Raw genomic sequence first — 19,702 nt, 5'->3', positions numbered from 1 at the left:
AGTGGTTTCCATTATATACAGGGTTTAGTCTGGTTAAATAGCTCTCAGCACCCCTGCCCTTTTCGCTATGCACAAGCTGAGAAAAATCTCTTCTAATAATCTAAAATTGTTCTTAATCAGGCACTCATTTAAGCCTGTGATTAATACAAGGAATATAATATAATAAAATAAATAATAATAATAATAATAATAATAAACACAGGCATGTTGGTTCCTTCTTAGAGAAATACACTAACTGATTTGAATCCCAATGGTGTGCCACATAGCTTCTGATTCTGCAATCCTTTCTCACATGAGTAGTCCCATTGACTACTTGGCTGAATAAGAGTTCCAGGATCTTAGAAAGGGAATAATGCCCCCTAATTTGAAGAGTTATATAAGGCTTTGAGAGCTGGACTACCAAAAAGCAGCTCATAGGTCCTTCTGAAGCTTTTAGTACTTACCATACAAATCAGTTTTGTGACAACCCTCTTTTCTGAATTTGTATAATCAAATTTTATTGACACGTCAGCCGTTCTAGTTTGGAAGTAGAAATGCTCCTTCAGAAAAGCAACCAGCATGAAGACAACACCCATATCACACAAAATGTCGTCTTCTCTGCTGAAAACAAGAATGTTAAAAGTTGTGTTTTACCATGAACCAACCATAAAATCCTTCAAATAGCAGAGACTGCACACTTCTACTTTGCAATACATTGACTTGATTCACTACTTTTTGTGGTCACGAGGAACTGCAGGTCCAAAACTGGCTTCTGTCTACTGTTCCCGATTGTTTATCCAAGACTTCTGAGTCTGGCACCCTGTTAGAAGCAAAAAGTATACACTTTGCAACTCTTCTGGCCTTTCACAGAAGGCGTGACCACAAGATGTATGGAATGGGACATTAGATATACTTCACTTCATTGGTGTTGAATAGTAACCAAAGCCAAAAAGGAAACTGTTAGTAAATAAAGGATTTGATAATTTTCTTTGGATTTCTTAATGAGTTTCCCTTTGTCCTATAAAATCATGTAATCTTAGATATTTATAGGTTTCAGAGTAGCAGCCGTGTTAGTCTGTATTCGCAAAAAAAAAGATTTCAACATAAATATCTAAAAAGAAAAGGAGTACTTGTGGCACCTTAGAGACTAACAAATTTATTTGAACATAAGCTTTCCTGAGCTACAGCATCTGAATGCATCTGATGAAGTGAGCTGTAGCTCAGGAAAGCTTATGCTCAAAAAATTTTGTTAGTCTTTAAGGTGCCACAAGTACTCCTTTTCTTTTTAGATATTTATGTTGAAATCCAGACTGTTATCTGTTCTAGGATAAACTATATAGGTATCATAATAGAGCCCACCGTATTTGAGAATTTTCAGAACATTTGTCTATATGTTCCCCTTAATAATGGTAGTAACTAAAATGTAAACAAATTTTGTAATTAAACTAGAAGCACTGATTAAGAGTATAATTGATATTAAAGGAACACTTTTATTAACCCAAATTTAACCATATAAACCCAAATTTAATTTAGACTTCTCGTAGTCAATAGGGCAATGATTCTCAGACTATCTTAGTGGTCAGCATAACGAAACATTTTAAAAATCAAACAGTGTTAAGTGGAGGGCTAGCGAGAGGAGGTGGGATCAAGAGTAGATCTTGGGTTACAAAGTGGTGCAAAGGACAAAAAAACACTAGAGAAGCACTGTGAGAGAGCATGATGGATTTTCAACAGCTTTATTTATCAAATTAATGCATTGGGTGCTATGTAACAATACATATAATACAGTCCTGGCCCTACCGATTTCATTTTATAGTTTAAATAAAATAAAAACGGAATAGGTGAGATACAAACATTGTACGAGAGGGATAAAATGGCTAACAGTATTAGGAACATAAGGTTGCAGTTTAGTTATCTGTATAACTAAATCCCTTACACGATTCAGTATACACACACACACATATATATAAATGAATGTATGAACAAGAGACTGAATGGACCTGTGACACAGCACTTTTTTTAGTGATCATTAGCATTCTGTGACTAAAAGCAGTACTGTATCTAAACCCAAGGGCTGTGGAGCACTGAATAGACCTGGATTCTACTCTCAGCTCTGCCACTAGCCTGCAAGGTGACCTTAAGCAAGTCATTTCACCAGTTTGTGCCTCAGTTTTCCTACCCGTAAAATGGGGATAATGTTGTCCTCCTTTGGAAAGCGTTTTGAGATCTAGGGATGAAAGGCGCTATAGGGCTACCAACCCTCCAGGACTGGCCTGGAATCTCCAGGAATGAAAGATTATGGCATGTGAAGAAACCTCCAGGAATAGGGTCCAAACAAAACTGGCAACCTTAACAGATTGGTATTATTATCATACCGCTAAAAAGCGGGATCCATCCTAAAGCCTTCTAAGTGCATACAGCCTTTTTGATACCCCTCACTGACACTCAATCTACTATGACTTGAAATGGTCACCGCTCCCTTGGACCAGAATATGATCCATCAGACTATAAGCACAAATATAACCGCCCCATTAGCCAGGCCAAGGTATTTCCAGCACCCCGAGTAACAGGGGCAGTTCTCCTCCGGCCGGAGCGAGCCCCCTGTACGTGGGACTAGGGCTGAAAACAGAGGTATGAGAGGCAGCTGTGCCTGGATTTTCGGGTGCTTCGTTGACACTAACGCCCCCTCCCCTATTAGCTGACCTCGCTCCAGGCCGACGCGCCTTCGGGTCAGCTCGGGCTGCAAACCGGCCCGCACAGCAGCCGTACGCTGCCCGCGCGCATGCTCAGCACGGGCCCTCACCAGCAACGGCCAGCCGCACTACTGGCACCGCCCCGCACAGCGCTCCACGCAGCCGCACCTGGACAAGCCGCTGCCCTCACCCCACCCCCGCGGCGCGCGGCTAACTCCACCCCCCACCCCTACACACGTGGCCGCTCCAACTGCCGAGCCGACAATCATCCCGTGACTCTGATCAGGCGAACGGCCGCCGAAAGAACAGGCTGCGCACGCGAGTCGAGAATCCCCGTCCTGGGGTGTGCGCATGTGCTATAGAAAGCTACGCATGCGCATCTGGAGTCTCGGGGGGCGTGCAAGAAAAGCAGTTTCTTCTTTAACTCTTCCTGTGCCGGGCGTCGCCGATTCGGCGGCAGTTACTGCCACTGGTGGCGCGTCGTGACGCTTCGGCCAGCCATCACGTGGGCGTGACGCACAAGGGAGAGGGGCGGAGGGACGCAGGTGTGCGGAGCCCCCCAAGGCTCGTGCGCTACTGGGGGAGCCGTTCCCCCTTCCCCTCCCCGCCCGGGGCGCAGGTGCGTATTGGGGGGCGTGGGAAATGGGGGCGTGTGTGTGGGTTTGTGCCCAGGGCTCCCCTGCCTCACATTTGTTTCCCTCTCCAGGCTGCTCTGTGGCGGCCGTGGCTGGCGATGGCCCAGGCTCCCATGGAGGAGGAGGAGTGCCCCGAGCTGGTTCCCATAGAGGATCAGGCGGTTGGGGGAGAAGAGGCTGAACCCAGCCACAGCACCAAGATCCCAGTCACTATCATCACAGGCTATTTAGGTAACCAGCTCACCTAGCAGCCCTAAGCCTTGAGCTTCCTCTGTGGGGTCTTTACAAAGCAAACCCGCGCTATTATGTGCTTTTTACTGGCGCTCTATCAGCGGTCCATACAAAACCAGCATTTTGTTTTATGCATTATACAGTGACTTCAGTTGGGTGCATGGGGAGGAATTTGACTGTTCGTATTCTCCTTGGATAGAACGTATTTCATATTCATGTGATATGTTTTACTTGCAGTTGAGGAATCTGTCGAGTGAGGAGCCCTACTCCAAACAAACCATGCAACCATCTTCCTAGTAGTCTAAATGTCATGACAAAAAGAGTGTATACGTATCTAACATCACTTCTGATGTTCCTCTAAACTACATGTTTTCCATTTACAGTATGTACAGTACAAGCTTGGTGTCATGGTACCACTATCTTTAGAAAGTTGTAATGTGCTTGTGGAATCATTTTGGAGAGTTAAATGAGCTTCTGTGGTTACTCTTATAAAATAGCTCATGAGTCCTGACCTGCACAGTTAAGGCTTGTCTACACAGCAAGTCACTGCATGGCAAGCCCGTAGTGTGAATCTACAGCTGAGCTGCCCTCTGGGACTTTCAGTGCGCTGTAGGAGTGTCCACATGGGACATTACTGTGCTGCAAGCTGGTGCACATCCTGGCTTGCTGTGCAGTAATTTGCTATATAGACAAACCTTAAATTGGCTTTCCATCTGTAGCAGTCAGTACATTTTGTTCCATCAAAAGATGAGTGCTAAGATTACATGAGTAAGCACTCAAAATGTGAGGCAAGTGTTTAAATGGATGTCTTGCATGACTGACTGTATAACTGACCAAACACTTTTGACACAGTTTGAAAAAGTGCACTGCAAAATTGTATGAATGCAGTATTGCCAACCCCAAGCATTCAAAATTCATGAGATTGGTTTAAAAATCACAGAAAGGACATTTTAAAAAAGATTCTGTTTCAAGAGAGCCAATGCAGAATATTTTTTTATTTCCCAGCTCCTAGGGAGCCCACCTGCAGAAGCTCCTGCTGCTCTGCTTCTTCACCAACCACCTCAAAAATGATAATTATATTTTTTTCCCCCAAAACATAGTGACCTGGAGAGGTGACAGTTGCTCCATAGTTAAGGTTGCAACTCAATTTATGTTTATAAGCCCAATTTTGGCCTCTCACTCTCAGATTCACAGAAATCCATACAGGTCTCAAAACTTAGATTAGATCTAGGGCTGAGGTAAATTTTTTCAGCAAAATTGAAGGGATCAATAGGAAAATAGAAAGGTGGATAAGGAATTGGTTAAAGGGGAGACTACAACGGGTCCTACTGAAAGGTGAACTGTCAGGCTGGAGGGAGGTTACCAGTGGAGTTCCTCAAGGATCGGTTTTGGGACCAATCTTATTTAATCTTTTTATTATTGACCTTGGCACAAAAAGCGGGAGTGTGCTAATAAGGTTTGTGGATGATACAAAGCTGGGAGGTATTGCCAATTTAGAGAAGAACAGGGATATCCTACAGGAGGATCTGGATGACCTTGTAAACTGGAGTAATAGGATGAAATTTAATAGAAGTGTATGGTCATGCATTTAGGGATTAATAACAAGAATTTTAGTTATAAGATGGGGACGGAGATATATAAGGTATAATGGAGGAGGAGAAGGACCTTGGAGTATTGGTTGATCATAGGATGACTATGAGCCACCAATGTGACATGGCCATGAAAAAAGCTAATGCGGTCTTGGGATGCATCAGGAGAGGTATTTCCAGTAGGAATAAGGAGGTTTTAGTACCGTTATACAAAGCACTGGTGAGACCTCACCTGGAATACTGTGTGCAGTTCTGGTCTCCCATGTTTAAGAAGGATGAATTCAAACTGGAACAGGTACAGAGAGGGGCTGCTAGGATGATTTGAGGAATGGAAAACTTGTCTTATGAAAGGAGACTCAAGGAGCTTGGCTTGTTTAGCCTAACTAAGAGAAGGTTGAGGGGAGATATGATTGCTCTCTATAAATATATCAGAGGGATAAATACCGGAGAGGGAGAGGAATTATTTAAGCTCAGTACCAACGTGGACACAAGAACAAATGGATATAAACTGGCCACCAGGAAGTTTAGACTAAAATTAGACGAAGGTTTCTGACCATCAGAGGAATGAAGTTTTGGAATAGCCTTCCAAGAGAAGCAGTGGGGGCAAAAGATCTATCTGGCTTTAAGATTAAACTCGATAAGTTTATGGAGGAGATGGTATGATGGGATAACATGGTTTTGGTAATTAAGTATTCATGGTAAATAGGCCCAATGGCCTGTGATGGGAAATTAGATGGGGTGGGATCTGAGTTACCCAGGAAAGAATTTTCTGTAATATCTGGCTGGTGAATCTTGCCCATATGCTCAGGGTTAGCTGATTGCCATATTTGGGGTCGGGAAGGAATTTTCCTCCAGGGCAGATTGGAAGAGGCCCTGGAGGTTTTTTGCCTTCCTCTGTAGCATGGGGCACGGGTCACTTGCTGGAGGATTCTCTGCTCCTTGAAGTCTTTAAACCACGATTTGAGGACTTCAATAGCTCAGACATAGGTGAGAGGTTTTTTCGCAGGAGTGGTGGATGAAATTCTGTGGCCTGCGTTGTGCAGGAGGTCAGACTAGATGATCATAATGGTCCCTTCTGACCTAAATATCTATGAATCACAATTCCAAAAATCCATGGAAGATTTTTGCCAACTTTAATCCCCCCCCCCCCCCCCAAAAAAAAAAAAGATGATGAAATCAACTCTGCTGACCTTGCCTAGCTGAGTTCTCATGCCTAGGACTAAAATTTAGTTGATTAGTATGAAATTATTAACATTTCTTTCGAAACAATGCTATGAAACATCTACTCCAGCAGTATTGATATAGAATAACAAATGACTGCTGGGAACCTAAACTTTAATTTCAAAAAAAAGTTTTCAGCCGAGTTCATTGCAAAAATAGATAGGAATGTAACCTCATTGTTAAGAAGACTTATCAAATGGGGAAAGAGAGAATTTTATATCAAAAGATTTGCCATGGGTGGGAAGAGACTGGTGAGCCCATTAAGACTTACAGGGCATGGAGGGAACTCAGTAAGGCTTCTAAGATTTATGTGGAGTTCTGCAATAATCCCCTGGGTTCTCTTCCAAGTACTACAAATAATTTTTAAAAAATTTAATTACAAATATAAAAATAAAATGTAAAGCTTCTGAAGGTATCAGATCAGAGAATGAGTACTAGCTCTCCATTGGTCGTTAATTTCTAAAAAGTATATTTCAGGAGCATGATGGTAATATTGAATTTGAAAATTCTCCTTATATTTTATTTTTGATCTACTGAAATTTGTGCTGTTTTTTAGGTGCTGGGAAGACCACTCTTCTTAACTATATTTTGACAGAACAACATACCAAAAGAATAGCAGTTATTCTAAATGAGTTTGGAGAAGGTATGTAATGCTACAGAAATATTGTATAGAAACAAAAATTGGAATACATAAACATTTTCCTGTTTTGTTAAGAAATGCTTTAGGAAAGTAAACTATTAAAAGCAGACAAATGGTATAATGGTGCATGGATTGATATCTAAATTGATTGATCCCCAAACTAAGGCTATCGGAGTGGCTTATGCAGTTTCTAAGTAGTGTAAAATTGAGACCATGTCCTCAATAAGCGTGTACATGTGGGATGAACACTACAATAAAAATTCAAAAGTTTGCTTATAGATTTGGGATATGTCACATCCCTTTTGTTCAAAAGAATGCTAGTAAACATTGCTGTTCAACTAACATTGAATATAAATAACTTGCACAAGACCAAACTAAAGAGAAGATTAGTAGTGTAATAAATCAGGCTTCCCTAGCAAGAAATATGTCAAATGATTGTAGTAGAGCTTGCAACTGTTGAAGCTGGAAAATGAGATTCCTTCACTTTTTCCAGAAACTTAGTGCTAATTTTTTAAAATTGGAACTGATTACTTTGCTCTGCTTTTATATGGCTGTTGATGATGAAGAAATATAGTACTGAGAACCTGTGCCATCCCCTACCCTACTATAGTGATGTTGGCAAGTTTCCATCTTCATTATAAAAATTCTTGCTATGGATAACTCAATTCATAATCCGTGAGCAGAGTCGAAAGAAGATTATTTCTAGGAGTAGTAGACAAAGCACTGAGTTGGGAGTCAAGAACCATGGAGCTCTAAATCTAGTACGGCCAATGACTTGCTAATTGGCCTTAAGCAAGTCACACAAACTCTCAGTTAATGTCTGCAGTTTTAAAAATGTGTAAGAGCTAAGTATTAAACCATTTTTCTTTGTCTCATACATAAATTCAATTTGTCAGCATAAATGACTGTTATACCACCGTGAATGCCTCACCTCCATTCCGCCTACACATTCAAATAAATGGGGAATACTTCTACTTCTTGCAAGTTTATTTTTTGTTCTTCATAGGATGATCTGGCTCTTGGACCTTAAGTTTGCCTACTATAAAAATGATTGCTTAAACTAAGTATAATGTCTAAAGAATTTGTCAGAAAGGTTTGATGAGAACGTGGAACACAAATAAAGCTCAGAAATCTATCCCGTTTGAATTTTTCTCATCTTATTTTTCAGGTATTGTTGCACGTTTGTAGGTTTAAAATTTGCTACTTACACCCTTCCTGTATTTCTAGGCAGTGCCTTGGAAAAATCCTTGGCTATAAGTCAAGGTGGAGAACTCTATGAAGAATGGCTGGAGCTCAGAAATGGTTGCCTGTGCTGTTCAGTAAAGTAAGGAATATTTTGTGGAGGTGGTTTATATAAACATTCGGCGTAAGCTTGGGGTTTGTTCTCTCTTTAAATTTCATTTTTTCACAGTCCATTATGTATACCTGGATATTTGATAGGCATTAGGTATATCATCTACAGCGTTTTTTTTTAAAAAAAAAAAAAAAAGCTAAATGATGCTGAACTTCTTGCTCTTCTATTTTTTTTTTTAATGTCAGAATCTTGAAGTAATGTGTGTTTTCAATTTTGGTATTTTATTACTTTGTATCATAATTGTTTTACATACTTGCATCAAATGTTGACTGACCTATTGGGGAAGAAGAATAGTTGAATATCTATAAAAACCACAGAAAGGCAAATTCTCACTCTCAAAAGGAATGAATGTTCTACTGATAGTATCACAGAAACTGAGCACAGTGGTTTATTAGAGGTCAATAACAATGTATAAAATAGAATGACTAATTAGTACAATATGCCCTCCATAAGATATTCAAATATAGTATTTTGGAAAGTAGCTCATTTGAAAGGCTTTGCTTATTAGATAAAACTATGACTAGCTGAATTGTAGAGCCCCCTTGTTTAGCCTCTTATTTTTAATCAAATATTAAGAGAGCCATCCCCAGAGGATTCTCCTGTCACAGGTGAAATTGCAAATGTTGATTCCTTCCAGTCTACAGTCACCCATGGAAATAGTTACTGAAGGTTTTATTGCCCCTAATATTTTCCTGCCCTGTGTGCCTTCGTGCTCTACCTGTGCGGTAGAGCCATCGTTGAACACACATGTTCCATAATAACTTGCAGACAACAGTCATGCTTAACTTCAAGAAGGTGGTAGAGGAGCTTCAAAATTGAGGGAAGACCTGCCTTAGAGTTGTCAAGGAAATTAACAGTATGTTGATTAAATTTGCTGATGGTATTATATTGAGAAAAGCTACAAACACCAGTGAGGTTGGAGAAGTAATACTTAAAGACCTAGAACAATTTGAATTTGAAAATGGACATAACATAGCACACATAATGATGAAATTTAGTGTTGGTGGGTGGGAGGAATACAAAATAATCTATGTGAAATAGGGTTGGGGAATCCAAAATACAGATACTTGATAGGCAGAAACCTGGAAATCAGTAATCCTAAAAAAGACATAGGAATGATAGTGGACAGCAAATTATACATGACTTTGCAGTGTGGAGAATTTTTGGTTTACATTGCCTAAATGTAGTTTTGGATAGATATAGATATATATGAGGTATCACATCAAGGAACAGGAATAACGACCGCATCTGCAATAGTCCCATCTTTTTGTTCTGTTTACAGCGTCTAGTACAGTGGGGCCCTGGCTCATGACTGGGGCTTGTTGGCACTACTGCAAAACTAATAACACTGTGTTCAGTTTTGGGCATCTACTGTCCAGAAACATGAAGAACCTATTGAAGAGAGTTAAGAGAACCAAAATGATCAGGGGCTGGAGGGATTGATTTGAAGAGAGTTTTAAGAGATACGAATATAACTTGCCGAAGATTACTGTGATGGAGACATAACTCTACAAATATTTGAAAAGAATAAAAGTAAAGGGCGAAAAATTAAGGGTAGTATTTGGGGTGCAGGGGAGAGGTTATAATTAAATAAAGGGGTGAAATTATGGGTAGTAATATAGGCCCCAATTAGTGCGAACTTTCTGACAGTGAGACTGTTAGGCTGCAGAGTAGTCTCCCAGTGGAAATTGTATAAGCTTTAACACTTGGAACATTTTAAACTTGCTTGGACAAAGCAGTAGAAAAGGTACTGTAAGTGACCTCTTGTATTGACAGGGAGACAGACTAGGTGACCTACTAGGTCTTTTCCTTTTTTAATATCTGTCACATTATGAATGCTGATGCATGTAATTAACATGTTGGATTCCTTTTATAACGCTAATTGAGATGTACAGTAACACTTTTGTTGAGTCACTAATAATACCACACCAACTCAAAGCGGCACCAGACCCTGCCAGAACAACGGTTGCAAAACCTGCAGACACGTTTCCACTGCTACAATGATCAACACTCCCCACAACACACCTTTGAAGATTCATAGGTCATCCAGTGCACTAAATGCCCCAATAACAACTATGTGGGTGAAATCAGACAATCACTATGCTCTTGAATGAACTCTCGCAGGAAAATGATTACCTGTGGGTGAATACTTTTCACAAAGGGATCACTGTCTATGTGAGCTATCAGTTCTCATCCTCAAAAGAAACCTGCACAGCACTTTCAAAAGACGAGCCTGGGAGCTTAAATTCATAACTTTGCTAGATACTAAAAATCGTGGAGGGAATAGGAGACACTGGATTTATGGCTTATTACAACAATTTATAAACCACTAACAAGATTCCCCTCCTCCCTTCCTTTCCCTATGACTGGAGGGGTGTTAATGGACCACTTCACCTTGAAAGTCCCTTGACATATATATTACCTAGTTATGCTAAACAATGTGTTCCACCTTGTATTTAGCTGTGACACTCTGAGTAGGTTTCCCAGACCTGAAGAAGAGCTCTGTGTAGCTCCAAAGCTTGTCTGTCTCACCAACAGAAGTTGGTCCAATAAAAATATATTATTACCAGATAGTTAAAATAAGTTAGAGGTTAAGCGATTTGTCTAAGGTTGCACAGTGAGTAGTTGGCAGTTCTGAGTATAAACTACAAATTCTAACTACCAGTCCCTTGCTTTAAGGATTAAACCACATTATCTTCCATATGAATAAAAAACATAAAACATATTCGTATCTATTGTAGCCCCTCTAAAGGCTGCTCTAGTTTAGGGTTTTGTTTTGTTTTTGTTTTTTTTAACAGGGACAATGGCTTGAAAGCTATTGAGAACCTGATGCAGAAGAAGGGAAAATTTGACTACATACTACTAGAAACCACTGGATTGGCAGATCCAGGTAGATAATATATAGTCATATAGCCATGGTGAATATCCTGTTTTTATAAGAAGGTTAGAAATCATTTTTTATTTGCTTGCATAGTATGCATTTTTATTTCAAATGTGTGATAGTGTGGTATGTTTTCACATACTTGACTGCAATACAAATTATGACATTGGATCGTTAAAAATTTTGTTGCACAAGCCAGAATAGTATCCAACGCTCTCTCCTGCAGCAGTATGGGCTCTGAAGGCTAAAAGGAGTGGAAAAAATGATAAAATATTTTTCAGTGTGGCTCAGAATATGCAGGCAGCAAATATCAGACATGGCAGTGAAAAGTGTGGTATAAAAACTGATGGCTCTGAGTAAGGAGGTACTATTTTTATGTAGCACTTTTCAGATTATAATTATGCTTTGATTATATATATTATGTACATGTATTATGGGGATTGTCAATGATGGACTTGTATTTTGTTAAGGCACAGAGCATACAGTCAAATAGGTAAATGTATTATCTAAATGTGTGAATCAGATGAATATACAGAAACTTCCAGTTCGCAGCTGGTAGCACAGAGTTAAATATTGCTGAATTTGTAGACAATCTCTCATGCTGTATGTACATATATAATTAATTGTTTATTTTTTCCAGTCCAGTAATAAAAGAAGTCAGTGCTTCAGTGGGTGATGTTTACATTTTAGTATACAAAAATGACATGTATATGTTTTTAAAATTAAGGAAAGCTATCTTAAAAACAGTCTGCCTTGACCTCTGTTAATTAAAAACCTGTTGTTAGCCAAGAAAGTGAAGGAAATTCTTATTTCCCATTTAGGAGACTGACACTCTTCAGTTCAAAGCCAAATAATTGTCATGGTAAAGTAATTTCCTTTAAAAGAAAGGACATTGATTCAGCCCCTGTTACACACACATCCTATTTCAGTCAAATTGGAAAACTATTAAGGTTTTAGGGGGAAAAAATCAATAGATATCAGGAAACCATTAGATCTTGTGGCCCTTGCTATATCTTGCATGAGTAATCACCGTAAACAGCTGACAGGTATTTCATAGTTGACAGAAAATGATGCTTGGGGGACCACATCTTGTCAGTTCAGTTGGATGGCTTTAGACATTGGAATGAGTTCAGTTATCATTCTTTTTCCCTATATGTTTCATTCTTTTAGACAGCCCTGTCACTAACTAGAGCCATGATGCTTTGAAAAATAAAATACTTTCTATTGCTGTCAGCTTCTCCTCTTCATGTTGTGGCACTGTTACATGTTAAATCAGTTCGTGTCAAAACAAATTATGATGTCTTATTTATAAATATATAACATTTATTCTGAAGACACTAGACCCCTTTTTGTACTGGGGCTTTTCGGGAATAACCATGAATATTATATCCCTCTGCCTTTTCCTCTCAGAGCAGCTATCTTTTGCGAAGGCATTGACTTGTTAAATTTTATTGGCTGATCTTAGTCCGCATGTTTTCAGAACTGCTTTTTATGCACAGGTTGACATATTATTTCAGAGACACATGTAATGCCTACCCTTCCACGATTGTTTTTTCCTTCAAGGAAATGAAAATACTTTGTATTTAAATAGCACCTTTTTCTTCCAAGAATCCCATAGTGCTTTACAGAGTGAGGGATCAATTCTCCACTGATTCGTGTAGTCATTTACTTCTCCAATATGAATATGAAATGCTGCCAAGTCAGAATTCTCCACTCACACCATTGTATGCTTTGCAGAGGTATAAACGACCAAACAAGGTGCAAGGCAATAGATAATCTAGCTCTTGTAATTGTATTACTCTACCTATCTCTGCAGAGCATCCTCTTCTGGGGTGGAAATATCAACAGCTAATTTATTCCAGCGACATGATGTGTACACACGTATGTGAAAGGAAATATGAAAAATGCCATATCCAACATAAACTACTGTGGGAATATAAATGAATATAAATATAAACCTGAGTTAGAATTGAGCCAGGCCACTAGTGCTAACACCTTTACTCTTACAAAAAGTACCTTAGATATTTAATACAGCGGTTTTTTTCATTTCAATGTTTAATCATCAGTAATGAAGCAAAATGTATCATTATTAAATATTGAAATTGAAGACTTCAGAAAAACTATAGTGTTTGGTATCAGTTCAACAAAATATTACTAGTTCAAAGGAAAGCTTTAATGTTCAATAAATAAACATTTTGTTTAATATTGATTTTATAATTGACGGTTATAAAATCAACTTGGAAACCAGTTCATTCTCTTCCAAAGGAGTTTCACAAATGACATTTCAGAAAGATACTTGGTTCCAGTACCAGGCTCAGAAATAATACCAAATTTAATTATTTTTTTTAAATTACTAATAGTGTCAAAAATTCTTATTCTGTTAACTTACATATTGAGGAAGAAATGGATGCAGCTTTTCTGAAGTGCTGTCAGCCTCCGGATTTTTTTCTTGGTCATGCCTTGTCTGTACCTGGAAAGTGCACTGGTGTAATGAAATCAATTTAAAAATGGATGTAGTGAAACCAGTGCAAACCTCTAATGTAGACGCACTAAACTGGTTAGTCTTGCTTGTATCAATTAAGCTTCAGTTACCAATTTAAGAAACATTGATATGAACTAGTATTAACTGGTTTAAATGCATCTACATTGATTTTATTAAACTGCTGCACTTTTCTAGTATGGAACCCAGCGTGCTGTATTGGGTTATTTTCATCTGTGTCCCACACTGCTTTCTCACGTGAGGAACTGGGCAGGGTATTGGGGAAAAAAGAAGTCCTGATCCAACCTTTTTTCCTCCCACCATAACTCCCTCCTTTCTCTCTGCTACTACATAGAGGGGGTACCTGAAACTTAGAGTAGATAAGATCACCCAAGGATAGCAGGGAACCAATGACAGTACCCTAGAAAACGGGATTCAGTAGATAAAGGATCAGGGAAAAGGAGCAACAAAGCAAGCTGATGATACATGCATGGTTGGAGAGGTAAGAGAGCAGAATCATGAAAGTGTAGTCAGGAGTGTGAGCAGAGAAGAGGAAGAAGTGTAGAAAATAGTGTAGAGGTTGAGGAGGATGAGCACAAGCCCTTACTTTGAACAAAAGGATGGATCAGTTTTAGTGAAATGGCAGAGGTGCAAGGGGGAGAAAAACACAGAAGAAGAGAACTATAAAGAATTTGGAATTAAGAAATGTGGTTGCTGACATGGTGGTAGAGTCATGTTGAGGGGTTTTTTTTGTTTTGAATTTTTTTATTTTTATGATGTACCTGTTAGAGCTCACACAACTTAGATGTTGCTATCACTGCTTTCAGGACTTACAGCATCATCATTGCACCAAATGTATGGTTGGAGAACCAACATTTTTAATACTTGATTTCGTGTTCTTCTGGCATCAGGGGGAAAGTTGAAGAGTAGCAACTTCGAACAGGTGTGATTTTAAAAACTGCTTAGAGATGTATGTTTTCTGGTACATCATCCATCTTGCAACTAAATGTCTTGCTTGTTAGGTGCTGTGGCATCCATGTTTTGGGTTGATGCTGAACTAGGAAGTGACATATATCTTGATGGTAAGAAAAAGTGTGTTTGTCTTCTAGAATACTTGTGAGGGGTTTCTCCCACTTCAGTGAGCATTATTTGGACAATTTATTTTCAAGAAGCAAACAAGTAGCTTGATTGCAGAGGCATGAGTGAAAACTTATTTGCTAGTATTTATGTAGGGGTGACTTCGTGTTCATTATTTTCTCAATGACATATATTTAAACCTGAACCTTGTTACTTATCTATACATCCCATCTTTGGTTGGTTTGTTTTTTCCCTCCTCTCAATCTCTTTCTTTAGCACTCTTGTTCTCTGTCCCTCTTTCTTTCTCTTGTACCAATTGGTTTGTTCCCCTGCAGTCTCCTGAGGCCCACTGGAGTGGTAAGCCTCTCAAAAATATTCAGTGTATTGTAGTCGGGCTTATTTTGTTCACATTTTTTTACTTATTATCTCAACAGTCTTCTTAGAAAAATATATATTTCTTTTGGCCAGTCTGAGAGAGCCTGTCTGCTCAGTAACATAGGCCACCAAGAACACATTGCCTTTCGTTCTCTTGTCTCTTAACTGACTCCCCCATTTAATACTGATTCAAATGCATAGTTTTGGTCCTCTGTGGGATCGGTCCAAGATACATGAGGGACCACCTCACCTTCTGTTCTTGTTTAACTCCTTTGCTAGCTGTGTTCCACTGACAAACTTGAGTGAAGCTTGTGTGTGACAGGAGATGGTTCTCTTGGCGAGTGGCTGTGTATCTGGAAGTTGCTCCCAGAAATGATCAGAGTGACCATGCTCCTCAATTCCTTCAGAATACTACTCCTATAACACCACCACCACCACCACCACACCTTTCCCTACATCCAGTCCCTGCAGACAGGAACAAGGAGAAAGATGCATCTGTCTTATGTGTTCACCTCACCATTTTGGTAGGCACTCACATACCACAGTGATGAGCACCATATAAGAACCTAAATAATTAGGAAACAATTATATTTTCAGCCAGATTGGTGAAAGTTTTGTGAGGTTATAAGTAACTGAAAGTGGGATTAGAATAAAAACTCTTGTGTAACCTTAACTATTGAAGTTGCTGCTGCCCCTGTAATTATTCAAGATGCTAACGTACTCTTAGCAGTTTTCAGTTTATTTCTTAATCAGTACTCTTCATTCTAGACGTTACTTACAAACTTTCCCCCCCCAGGTATTGTATCTGTTGTTGATGCCAAGTATGGACTTCAGGTAAGATAGTAATATTTAAAAAAATACTGTAAACCAAAAGCGTAGATAGAAGTGATGGTCTTTTACATGTTTTGTTTATGGATTAACTTCTAATATTAATTTCTAATTCTTGGGGTGCATGAAGCTGTGTTGCAATTGCAGTTCCATAACAAATTGCAGCATTGTTTCATCCAGATAATCCAAGGGTGTTAAAAAGCCTCTCCTTTCCTTTAATGTAATGCTTTGTAGGTGAACAAGAAGTAGTGTTACACAGTAGTTCACAAGCTGTTGTCTGCAGAGCACTTCTCTGCTGAGAATTGTTAGGTCAGGTGGTACTTGTTCCTCTTAGTCTCTAGCAATTTATACAGATACCCAGGCTCTTAATTGCAAACCGGAGCTTAGATTACTGTAAAATTGGCTGGAAAGATGAAGATTCCCTCTTTGGTCCCCACGAACAATCAGTGCTACTTTTAAAGAAAAGAGGAGCTGATCTCAGGGACTGGAATAGGCAGTCATCAGCAGGCTTAGAACTGCTATTAGAAAAAGAGTATCTAGGGGAATGGGAAGAAGAGAACGAGGCAGTATGTACAAAGGTGAAGAGAGCCAGGAGGCCAGACATATATTCAGTTTAAAGGAGGACCATACAGCAAGGAAGTGGAGGAGGAGAGGACCAGGTGGCAGGCAAACATGTATGTGTGGGGAGAGAGGACCAGAGGAGAGGGGAAAGGGAACTGAAATGAGAACAGTAGGTACTGTGACTAATTTCAAAAAGGCTAAAACATTTTGGATAAAGAGAGCTAAAAATACATGTTTTCAATTGTAGACAATTAGCGTAGTTGTCACAGGGATATTGTGAGATGGAGTGAAATGAGAGGTGGCCCACAATTATCATAAATGAAACCAGGTGCAATTAAAATGTGATCAACACTATGAAAAAGTTTGTTTCCCTGATTTTAACATCTAGATACTTTCTCTGTTTTTAAGCATACTTAATGTTTTAGGTAAACTGAAGGATAGTGTTTAAAGAGAAATAAAAATATTAAGAGATCATTCTTTCATTGATATCCTTGTTTGCTCTATGCTCCTTAGGGTTTTATGTCTACATTTTTGTGACCTTTGAGTGTTTTTTATTAATATTCCAAAATCTGGTTAGAAAGGGTCTAATATGCACAAAGCATGTGTCCGGGAGACAAATATGAAGCACTGAGGTAAAACAATGGAAAAAACTATGATAAAATGTACTAGCAGTAAAGTTTACAAAATTCTATGGAAGGTTTTTTTTTTTTTTCAGGGCTTTCAAAATACAATTGGTGAAGGAGAATGTAGAACAGTGGAATCAAAATAAAATTGCAAAGAATTGGCAAAATAGCTAGAGTGCTTAAACTTTTAACACTATCTATAAAGGATTAATTAAAGCATGCCATTTGTCATTAGTTCTATTTTCTGGATAGCTTCAAGAATAGTGAGGCATCAGAAGGAGGGAAGTTGGAAACTTGTTTTAAACATTCCTAACATTAGATACATTTTACTCAAGGGAGTTAGAGGTACCCAGAGTGGAAGTTTATAATCTCTCTGATCATTCAGATAGCAAATTCTAGGTGACCAGAAGCTCTTGCACATCATATCCTGTTTCAGTAAGGCTCAGTGTTCAGGACACTATCTTTAGATTGCATTGCATTGCAAAAGTGTTTTATTATCCAAATAGAATAATGTAAAGCACTATAAATGTTATACATCTTCAAAAGCCTTTATGCACACTAGCCAGTTAATCTTTATAACATTGCTATGAGATAAGTTTTAGTCTTTTTACTAAAGAAGAAACTGAGACAGAGAGATCATGTATTTTGCCCAAGGCCATACAAGAAGTGGCAGAGCAAGGATTAGTACCTTTTGACTCCCACACTTGGTTTCAATCCATTATGCTGGACATTTCATTACTTGCAAAATGCTGATTTTTGGTTTATATTGAAGCAAAACTAATTTCATTGCACAGAGCAGGGTCCTGTATATACCTGAATACTATAATTGTTCAATTTCTGAGTTTAGTGCATGTTCTTACTTTTGTTGAGTACAGTGCTAACAACAGTAAGAAGTTTTGAAATAATACGTAGTAAATGTTTAACATCTCTGCTAGCCTGTAGAAACCTCTTACATTATTAAATCAGTAAACTGACATACTCTCAGGATAATAGAAACTTTAAATTTTCTCAGTCATACTCCAGATAAATAACTTTTGCTTTGTACAAAGAATTTGCTAACTTGTCCATTTCTTTTGGTTGCAAAGCCTGACCTCAGCAGCTATTTGTGATTCAAAGAATTCTGAAGGCAATACAAGTAATGACACTGGGATAATAGGCAGCAATTTAAGGGTGTCATGCTTCACAGACCCAACCCATCACAAGCAGAGCTAAGAAATAGTGCCCTGTGGCCAGCCAGGCAAATTGAAACTGAAGTGGTAATTGATATCATGGACTATCACTCTAATGGGATTGTCACCGAGCAATCTGAAATATTCATTTTTTAATCATGGGCAGACGATTGGGCAACTTGAAATGACAGTTCTCTACTCTCAAGACCTGACACTCAGGCCACTGACATTGCTCTTTTCAGAGCTACAAATCTGACAGCATTTAATGCAATACAATCGATGAGTAGCGAGTTACAGAGAAAAGGTCAGAAGAGAGGTTTCATTCTAGTCCTCCTGTTATTGCACAACCTGTTTATAAACAGTTCAGTTAGAAACAGTTTTGACTTAAAAAAAAAAAAAAAAAAAAAGCTAGGAAAAAAATAGACTGATATTATGCAATGGGATTTTTTTAGGACCAAGTCATTTTAGATGTCTAACCAATCTATTTGAAAGAGTAGTTTCTTATTTTTTTTAAATTGATGTGCATGCCGTGGAATTTATTTCCACCTTAAATCAGCAGTATTTTAAAGCCAAATCAATTTTAAAATAATATGGTTGATTGTTGGGTTAGCTGAGAGCACAGATAATGCGATAATCAAAATCCTGTGTAACTATCACAGGCTCATCAGACATGAACTCTTGTGCATCTCAATCCTTTGAAACAGAAATTATGACAGGTTTCCTGGGTGATGGTGGCCGACTCATGCAGACCTGGGGCAAAAGTTAAAGATATAACTTGTCAACTGATAAGCAAAATTTGATTAAAACAAAAAAGTAAAGTGGTAGATGCTAATGCATGATTGCCCCAAACTAGTTTAATAACCCTTAGACACCTTGCAGTTACCTAGATAACTAACTGTTTGTTTGAAATATACATTATTACTCTTTTTGTTTAAAGAAAAGGAGTACTTGTGGCACCTTAGAGACTAACCAATTTATAGCTTTTGATCTTAAAATACCTATTTTTTTTCTCTATAAGCTAACACACAACATGGATTCTAATGCTTTTTTTCTCACAATAAACCTAAACATTTAAACAAAAACTGTCAAAGCTCAGCATTCTACAGCAATCCTATGATAATAACCAAAGAAAAATGTTGGTAAAGAAACAGATTTGAACTTCCAGAAAGGGTGGATGTATATTTTTTACCATCACGTTGTTTATATAAATAATAAAGATGAGCCGGGGCATACAAATACTGTAGATATCATCCCCCTTAATTTCTTGACTAATGTATCTAAAACTGATTTTTACCTTGATTTTGATGTTTGTTTAAATGGGTATTTGTTACATGAATACTCTTGATGTAATAATTGTTTTTAATCTT

General features: G+C 38.5%; 1 protein-coding gene across 1 annotated transcript in view; it reads left to right on the top strand.

The window, feature by feature from the left end:
• Positions 1-3,021: 3,021 nt before the first annotated feature.
• Positions 3,022-19,702, top strand: part of LOC140911680 (zinc-regulated GTPase metalloprotein activator 1C-like) — a 42,581-nt gene continuing 25,900 nt past the window's right edge. The window contains 7 exon segments of the mRNA XM_073345210.2: positions 3,022-3,291; positions 3,379-3,538; positions 6,905-6,991; positions 8,216-8,312; positions 11,141-11,232; positions 14,725-14,784; positions 15,951-15,988. Coding sequence (XP_073201311.1) covers positions 3,406-3,538; positions 6,905-6,991; positions 8,216-8,312; positions 11,141-11,232; positions 14,725-14,784; positions 15,951-15,988 — 507 coding nt within the window. The 5' untranslated portion in view covers positions 3,022-3,291; positions 3,379-3,405.

Source organism: Lepidochelys kempii, chromosome 5, assembly GCF_965140285.1.
Source record: "Lepidochelys kempii isolate rLepKem1 chromosome 5, rLepKem1.hap1, whole genome shotgun sequence".
NCBI classification, from domain to species: domain Eukaryota; kingdom Metazoa; phylum Chordata; order Testudines; family Cheloniidae; genus Lepidochelys; species Lepidochelys kempii.
Note: the sequence above shows the minus strand (reverse complement) of the source record. Positions and strands in the feature narration are given on the sequence as shown.